The sequence below is a fragment of the Telopea speciosissima genome, chromosome 10 (genome assembly GCF_018873765.1).
Source record: "Telopea speciosissima isolate NSW1024214 ecotype Mountain lineage chromosome 10, Tspe_v1, whole genome shotgun sequence".
NCBI classification, from domain to species: Eukaryota; Viridiplantae; Streptophyta; class Magnoliopsida; order Proteales; family Proteaceae; genus Telopea; species Telopea speciosissima.
In genome coordinates, this window is record NC_057925.1 from 25,954,197 (window position 1) to 25,963,556 (window position 9,360).

A 9,360-nucleotide genomic window follows, 5' to 3' on the forward strand; every position below is an offset into this window, starting at 1 on the left:
ATAAACCTATTCAAACTCACAAATAAAGTGGAGAAGAGAGAGGTAACAAGAGATAGAACATACCGTGCTGAGTGGAGCTCCAATCCCAGCTCTAGCCAGCGTTGAAGATCCACATCCTCCTCTCTCCTTGCCTTTTTCTTCTTTTCTTCAATACTTGTCTGGATAGCAAGAGGAGGGAAGGTAGGGCAGCAAAACCCCTTTTGACATACCTTCCATCTTCTTCCTTTCACCTCCCATTCCTCTTCCTTACTTCTTCTTCTTCTTCCTTTCCTCTTCTCCTCCACGGTTTGGCTTGGAGGGGGAGAGATGGGAGAATCTTGGGCTAAGCCCTCTCTTTTAAAGATCAAAAAAGGCCTTAAGTGTTGTTTGGCTCAAGCTAAATCAAAGAACCCATTATTCTTTTAAGTTAAGTCTTGTGGGCCACTCTCATGGCCCAACTAACCAAAAGAAGGTAAAGGTGGGGGTCCATCTTGTCCGAGGACTTAGTTATCATGTTTGAAACACGGGGACATGGTCCCACATGAAAATACAATAAAAGGGCAAGAAACAGTACAGACGGATCCATGAACGGAACCAGTCTGGTGAGTTCGTTCGTGACTCCATTGCTGTTGTAAGGGCCCAAACCACAAGGAAAGTTGTGTGGCTTTGACCCACACTTCCAAAACTCCGAAGGGGATATGTATAATAGAATTTAGGGTTCAAGTTTTACCCAAGGTGTGGTCCAACCGTCCCTCAAGTTGTGAATACAAATCCCTTATGTTCAAGCTTTCCCCCTAGACTGTTAGAGTTCAAGGTCACAGGTGTTGACTATTAGCATCGTGGCATCACCCATTTAGTAAAAGTCCAATTTGACCCAGGGTATTAAGATGTACTTCGGGTTCGGGTGTAACATTTATCCCCAGAAAGGGCAATGAATCTGTTGAGTGTTGCAACTCTCCCAGTCGTTAAACTTCTCGAATAGTTTGGGGTGGTTCCATCTCTTGGATTGCTTTAATCTTTTCTGGGTTGGCCTCGATCCCACGCTTTGAAACTATGGATCCCAAGAATTTTCCTGATGTCACACCAAAAACACACTTCGCAGGGTTTATCTTCGTTCTATTATCTCTAAGGAGTGGAAAGGTTTCTTCTAGGTCAGCCAAATGGTGCTCAGCTCAGGCACTCTTTACTAGCATATCGTCTACATAGACCTCCATATTTCTTCCGATCTGAGGCTTAAAGATATGAGTGGCTGTTCTCTGACAAATTGCCCTGCATTCTTTAAGCTGAAGGGCATGACATGTTAAAACCAAATTCCCTGCTCAGTTCAGAAGGCAGTATATTCCTGATCCTCTTCATGCATTAGGATTTGGTTATAGCTAGAATAAGCGTCCATAAAATTAAGCATTTTGTGTCCTGTGGTGGCATCAATAAGCTGATCGATTTGAGGGACATGCTTTGTTCAGGTGGGTAAAATCCACACATATGTGCCATTTGCCATTAGATTTCGGGACCATCACCACATTCGCTAGCCAAGTTGGGGATTCAATTTCTTAGATGAAGCCTGAATCTTTTAACTTCTAAACTTCTATCTCGATCGCCATGAGTCGCTCGGAAGCAAAATTTCTTCTTTTCTACTGAACCGATTTGTGAGCCGGGTTGATATTGAGCCGATGTTTTGCGATACTTTGGGGAATTCTGGGTATGTCAGCTACCGACCAGGTGAAGACATCTCTATTGGCCATTAGAAAGGTCAAGATTTCCTCTTGCTTTTCTTTCATCTAAATTTTGATCTGAACAGAGCGGTCCACGAAGTTTTCATTGATCGGGACAGATACAATATCCTCTATAAGTTCTCCCCTCCGAACGGTGAGCTCATTCCTCTGGTCGGGTACCTCCACCATCAAGGCCATTCCTCCACAGTTGTTTTTATTCTTCATGATTGTTGCATAACATTCCCTTGATTTCTTCTGGTCGGCTTGGCATTCCCCCACTCCGTTTGGGGTCAAAAACTTTATCTTTAAGTACTTCGAAGACACGACGGTTCTCAATGCGTTCAGGGCAGGTCAGCCCAAGATGGCATTGAAAGCCGAGACTGTTCTCACCACCATGAAGTTTACATGACAGTCACCTCGTTCGGGTACTCCCCTACTTTTCTTGCATCTTTATACTTCCTTCAATCCTAGCTGCTGTTCCAAAAAATTCATACAAGTTTGTTCCATCTGGTGTTAGGTTCTCATCACCCAGCCTAAATTGCTGATAAGCCTGATATGAAAGTAGATCTACTGAAGCTCCCGTATCAACCAAAATTCTATGGACAGGTCGGTCTTGGATGATCATTTGGAACACGATTGCATCGTCATGAGGCCAACTGATTCCTTTCATATCATCACTGGTAAAGGTAATCGTTTGTTCAGTCTTTGCCAAATTCCTAGTCATCTCGGCCACTCCAATGAACCTAGCGTGTGCCTTCACCTTTCAAACCGATTCTTGGCCAGGTCCTCCCAAGATCGTCAGAATGGGTGCAGCCAAGGCTTGGCTCGACCCCAACATACCCTTACTTGGCTCAGGCGCCCTTCTCCAATTCTCTCTTTTTCTTTGTCAAGTCTTCTTTCTCCCTTATGGTCGTCCCGTCTTTCTTCTCTTCTTGTATCTCAACCCCCTTCTCTGTGATCGGATCGAGAATCTCTTCTTTTGTCCATATATCGGGTAAGGTGCCCTTCCTTGATCAGATTCGCAATCTCTCTCTTCAATTGTCTGCAGTCCTCCGTATCATGCCCTGTATCCCTGTGAAATCGACAATACTTGTGAGGGTTCCTGTCCTCAACCTTCGAGAACATCGGTCCGGGCCAATTAAGGAGACCCCTATTTTTTATTTGCATCAAGATGTCCAACCGGCTGGTGTTGAGTGGGGTGTACTCGGGACTGGACATCCACTCAGTTCTCGGCTTTTTATAATCTTTCTTGTCAGTTTTCTTATCTTCTTTCTCTAAATCCTTCTTTTTCTCCTGCACCTCATTTACCTCATTCCGTGCTACGATAACTTCGGCCATGTTGGTGAACTAATGACATTGACTGATCAGCTTGGTCATATTACTGGCTTTATTCAAAATTAAAGACTTTATCAGCTCAATATCCGTCATGCCACTTTGCAAAGCATTTGATGCCACAGAATCATCGAGTTCGTAAATATCCAAGGACTCCCAATTAAACTGCGAAACAAAGTCCCGAATTGTCTCATCCCGCCGCTACTTGATGGTCAATAAGTTTGCCATAGTCTTCTTCTATCGAATACTACTCTGGAACCTTGTGACAAACGCCCGGATGAGTTTGGCATAACAATCGATCGACCTCGGTCTTAAATGAGAGAACCAGTAGGTTGCTGCACCTGTCAATGATGCCACGAAAAATCTACATGATGCAATGTCCGACCCGCCGTAGACCATCATTACCGAGTTGAAATAATTGGCATGATCAATCAGGTTAAAGGATTCATCATATAGGACAAAGGTCGGCATTTTAAACCCTTTAGGCAGCTCAGCCCCCATAATTCTCTCCAAGAATGGGTGTTGATTAGATACAGCCAGCATATATTCTGTTGTACTCTTCCCTATACTTCGGATCTTCTCATCTGGATCCCTCAATCGTTGCCCAAACTCGATATCCTCAGGTCGAGTTTGGAGGCCATTCTCGATATGGGATGGTTCCCGAAAGGAACTACGCCTGCCCCTTGCGGGTAAGGGTCTTCTCCTGCTACGATCCAAGCTCCTCTGGGATTGTCTTGAAACAATTCTCTCCCATTCTTATTGTGGACTTCGATCAGGTCGGGACAGTGACCATACGTGAGAGCCCAATCTGTTGTTCCTTGGGTCATCACATCGCCCTTCCTGGTTATGTGGTGGTGGGGTGCATCTTCTTTCATGGGCCGTGTTGGCCCTGCTTTCGATTCGGTGGTCGGACCTACCTACCTTCTCCAGTACATGTTGGCGTGGCTGTTGTTGCTGCTAATGTGCTGGTTTGCCTCCATCCATAGTAGACATGACCTCATCATCGTACTCGTCTCCATAAGTTGAAGCCGTAGATCATGAACTTGTGCATTGGTTGCGGGTGCATTTGGGTCGAGATAGTGCACACCTGGGATGGCTGGTCGGGGTCTTGGTCCACCTCCCTGGAGTCCTGGTATCGGCAATGGTGGTGGGGGAGGGAGATTTTCCTCGATCAATGCCTCTGAAGGCTGTTGCACCTAGGTTACCGCACCCAGCGATAAGAGCATAGCTCGGGTCGTCTGACGTGTGATTGGGCCACCATCAACCCGACTTCCCTCCTGGTGGGAATTTCCCGTCAAACGGTTATCCCCAGGTCGGGAATTGTTTACTCTGTCGATTACCATGACTTATGGCTTTGACTTAGCGTTTCCAACAGACGGTGCCAATTTGTTGCGGCAAAGTCCGAGCTATCGTCCACCTGGCCAAGTTGATCTGCACAGGTAAACAATACAAAGCAAAAGAGTGCCAACCTGAGCTGGTTAGTACACTCCGATGCCTAAGTCAGACCTCTGCAACAGATGAATTCTCAAATCCAAAGAGTTTTGAAAGTGAGACCCCCATACCTGGGATAAATATCACTATTTATAGGTTTAAATTACTAGATCGGTATGGGAGTTTCCTGTTTATGTACAGTAGTTCTGGTTCCATGTAGTCCTAGGTGTCGTTCTTGGGTCTCGGCACCTGTCAAGTTTAGAAGTCATGAAAAAAGCATGACCTTTACCGTGCTAGTCATGTGGTTAGGTTAATTAACTATATTAGGCACTCAAAGTAACAAGTCTTGATCTGAGTAGACCAGCCCAATCTGAGCTGACTCGATGACCGATTCTTTGCTTCGGACCCGTCCATCCGTCATTGGGTCAAACGGTCGAATCTTACTCATTATTTTGATTCTTATTTAGATATGAACCGGTTCAGGTTCACCGGTCGATTTAGCTATTGGACGGTCCTACCTCGTGTTGCATGCTAATTGGTTGATTTCAATTACGATTCATTAAGAGGAAATCCAAAAGCATCGTGTAGACCGTGGAACTTGATTGCCAGCTTGTGAAGTAAGCTTTTTTAGGATGTTAGGGTTTCTTGTAAGGATTTGGATCCTTGCTGCTGATTGGCGTGCAACCTCACATAGGCAGGGCAAAATGAAAGTCCTACCCAATGCTTGAGCATCCTGCCCGGGTGGGGTCCACGTGGGATCCATGCCTTACCTGTGTGAGGTTGTACGCCGGTCATACGGGCAGGCAGTAGTAGAGGATCCCGATTGTTCTTGTAATGGCTCTGCGTGTGTGTGAGCAACCTAGGAACAAAAGGCCCTCGCGTTAATAGGATCCACTAGCCCACTTTCTGGGAACCGGAGGTTGCAGGTGTAGCCACGTAGTCGCTTGCCCAAGAAATAACAACAGTCATATTAAAGATTTGGGAATTTGAGTTATCTTTCATTTTGTTAGAAGAGGGTATAAGTGACTTACCCCACTCGGACAAGGCGCTCAGGAAGGAAGGGGTAAGGCGATCATTGCGTGTGACCCTGTGTCTACACAGCATAGGCAGGTGCAGCGCGCTGTAGAGGATCTGTTTCGGGCCAAACTATGTTGCTTGTCCTTATCAATACATCTCTCCAGATCCACAAAGAAAGTCAAATAGCATTAACATTTCTCCACATTCACACAAAGACGAGATTTCACATACCAACAAATGGAAATAAGCCATGTGTCCATTTGTAGAGACCAAGGTGAGGAATATGCCAAAGTTATCCCCTTTTGTTAAAATAAACATCTCTCATATGTCCAAACTAGCCTCCATAATATTTTATGCTCTCTTTTGCTACCATACATAGCAGTGAGGGTGTTATCGTCCTTAGGCCAGAAGCTTAATTTTTTTTTTTTGTAAAAGCCAGAAGCTTAATTCGATGGACATATTAACAGGTGAAACTATTCGACGAAAAGTGAAATTGGAAACTACAATCAAAAGTTTAATCTTTAAGACCAATCTATGACTCTAATGAAACGGCCCTCAAATCGCTTCACAGTCCTGCCTTTCAGTTTCGTCCCTCTCTTCTTATTTGGGTTTGTCATCAACATTGCTAACGGCCATGAACGACCGCAGAAGACCAACGTCCTTCGAACACCCACAAAGAAACCCCTCCAGTTCTCGTCGAATTCTTCATTTAAGATTGCTGTATTCGCTGATCTTCACTACGGAGAGGACGCCTGGACTGACTGGGGTCCTCGCCAGGACGCCAAGTCTGATAGAGTCATGTCCACCATACTAGACCAAGAAGTACCAGGTGAGATGCCATGATGGTAGTCCCTAATCATCTTTAGTTTTCAAATTTCAAACTGTAGTTTCTATTGAGGCATTTCTTCCCCTACTTGGTGGGCATTCATGTGATGAAGTTTATTTGAGTTTCCACTGAATGGGTTGCAAAGTCTATTACAAATCATGAATCCTTGGTTATAAATTGAAATTTTGTGCAGATTTCGTTGTTTATCTTGGAGATTTGATAACAGCTAACAATCTACCGATTCCAAACGCGAGCTTGTATTGGGATCGGGCAATATCTCCAACCAGAGCAAGAGGGATTCCATGGGCAACGGTGTTTGGGAACCACGACGACATGCCGTTTGAGTGGCCAATTGAATGGTTCTCGTCCTCTGGAATTCCTCAACTTCGTTGCTCACCTACGAATTCTACAACTTCAGGTACCCAAACAGCTAACGTTTCATCTTCAAAAGACACAGCTTGAAGAAATTGCAATTAGATTTCTGATTTTTTACTGTTCCATGGGCACAATTTTCATGTCTGTTTTGTTTTGTTTTTGTGGTGGTAAACAACAATTTTCATGTCTTACACGAGAAGAAGCGTGTAGCTTCAGAGGAACTCTGCGAGTGGAACTGATGAAGAATGAGATGCAACAAAACTGGTTATCTTATTCTACAAATGGACCTCAAGAACTTTGGCCTGGTGTGTCCAACTATGTTCTCCAGGTTTCTTCATCGGACGGTCAAGGATTACCCGTGGCTTTCCTTTACTTTCTGGATTCTGGTGGTGGGTCCTATCCAGAAGTCATATCAAACACCCAAGCAAAATGGTTCCAGAACAAGTCACAGGAGCTCAACCCTAAGTTGAGGTATGTAATGGAAAAAGCCTTATATAACCAGTTGGTTTTCATGGTTCCAACCTTGAAAATCAACACGTTTTGGGGGGTGGAGACCGGCTCTGGATCCTGCGACTTGCTTTTATACAATGTGTCAATGTTTGTTATCAGGAAAAATTTGAACATATTGTTGGTATGGAGCCAACTTCCCACACGCCAGTGGTAGGAACCATTGAAAAGAGAGCCTCTCCAGCGCATCCGATTGTTGGAGGCACTGGGGGTCTGGGGGCGCATGCCCAGGTGCTCCCAATCATCGGAAGCAAGCTGGAGGAGCTGGTATGCTGTAAAGGATCCGAGCCAGGAACAATTGCCCATAAATGTCAACAATTGCTACATTCAATATTAGATGAGTTTAAATTTTGTGACAAGCAAACCTAGGTGCTTTAAAAATCTAGGGTTATGGGAGAATGCATAGTCAAGGTTAGAGGACTATAGACATGCATAGAAATGCCTGGGATAGATCCCTATACACGAGAGGTTATTTAGTTAAAAAACGGCATAGTGCACGAAGCACATTTCATGTGAGGAGGAGAGAGATAGACACAGAGGTGATAGCGTACCTTCTCCGGCAGGTCAGAGAACATTTTCCATAAAATTTTGATATGTGGGTTATAGGGCATGACTTCTCTATCCAATGGTTGGGATAGTCACTTCAAATATCCGCGTGGCAAAAGAATAATGGGCTAGTGGTAAGTGGTTCCTACCACTGGTGTGTAGGAACCATTTTCCTTGGTCAAGGTTGTTATCACATTATTTTTCAATCCAATCTGATACTACCACATGCCATTGTGCTAGGACCATTGAATCAAATATAAACAATTATATAAAAAAATTCACGGTTGGTACAGTAGTGCATCATACGAATTAAATTAAGATAAACCACTAAATTTAAAATGTTATCTATGGATTTCCTTCTAACCTACAGTTAGAATGAGCACATGACCTGTCCACGTTTTTTTATTGAAAAAAAAACCCTGCCCACATGGCAAAATTTTCCAATTATGAGGTTCTTCTCCTTTTTCTTGCAGTGTGCCTGAGATAATCTTTTGGCATATCCCAAGTAAAGCTTATGAAGAGGTTGCTCCCTTCTTTTGGATATTCAAGCCTTGTGTTGGTTCAATTAACAAGGAGAGTGTTGCGGCTCAAGAAGCTGAAATGGGGATCATGGATTTTCTTATAAATAGACCTTCTGTCAAGGTAAGTACATAACTATAAGGGCATTGACCCTAGTGCCTAATGAGTGATTTATCATGTGTGACTGATCATCATGGTTTTAGGTATTGGTATCGAATTGGTCGAATCAACTGATTTTTATCGGTATTGGTCATGACTGGTATCGTTAGTATCGATGGTGACCCATACCGGTGCCAATATCATGCATTAAAACCCTGTGTTCATCATCAAATGGATCCACCACATTGATGTTCATGAGAGCTGATTATGTTTATGAATCAAATGGTCTTTTATCTCTTCATTGGCAGGCAGTATTTGTTGGTCACAACCATGGATTGGATTGGTGCTGCCCCTATGAAAACCTTTGGTTATGCTATGCTCGCCATACTGGTTATGGTGGTTATGGGAACTGGCCAAGGGGAGCAAGGATTATCGAGATGACTCAACAACCTTTCTCTCTCAAGTCATGGATAAGGATGGAAGATGGTGTTAAGCACAGTGAAGTTGTCTTGAGTTCTTGATGGGTTTCTAGATCTTCAAAGAAATGAAAAGAAACCATTTCTCCTTGTACACTTTCTATGCAACAGGTAAACAAAATTCATTCCCAGAGTAATTTAACTACTATTTCCAATTCTCAATTTTAATAGATTCTGATTTGACAACAAACATGTAGTTATATTTGAATTGAATGGCAAGATAAGAAGGATTTGGGTATGTGTTGTGCGTCCAATGCTAATAAGAGTATCTATATTCATATCACAGTGAAAATCCACATTGCATGGATTCCATTTCTTCATGTACATATTTCAGTGTAGCATTTTGTCATGAACTTGTAGAGGTTCAGTTCGAATCAAATGCTAAATTCGATGAAGCGGAATCGTCATTGCAACCGGTTCTGATGCTGCCGATTTGACTGGAATTGGTTGAGAATTGGCCAAAATTAGTTTGAATCGAAGTGAATCATAGTGTAAAACGATAATGGGCTGGACCCAATTAGTGCGCCCACAAGGGGCTAGC

General features: G+C 43.6%; 1 protein-coding gene across 2 annotated transcripts; it reads left to right on the plus strand.

Annotated features, from left to right (window-relative positions):
* The first annotated feature begins 5,964 nt into the window (after positions 1–5,964).
* Positions 5,965–8,896, plus strand: LOC122641525 (probable inactive purple acid phosphatase 16). Of its 2 annotated transcripts, none has more exons than XM_043834783.1 (5): positions 5,965–6,300; positions 6,491–6,715; positions 6,867–7,143; positions 8,199–8,367; positions 8,652–8,896. In XM_043834783.1, the coding sequence occupies exons 1-5, from the start codon at positions 6,006–6,008 to the stop codon at positions 8,862–8,864; spliced, it is 1,179 nt and encodes a 392-aa protein (XP_043690718.1). In that variant the 5' UTR covers positions 5,965–6,005; the 3' UTR covers positions 8,865–8,896. The 2 variants fall into 2 exon arrangements, with proteins under 2 accessions (XP_043690718.1, XP_043690719.1); XM_043834784.1 differs by having other exon boundaries at positions 6,873–7,143.
* The last annotated feature ends 464 nt before the right edge of the window (positions 8,897–9,360 follow it).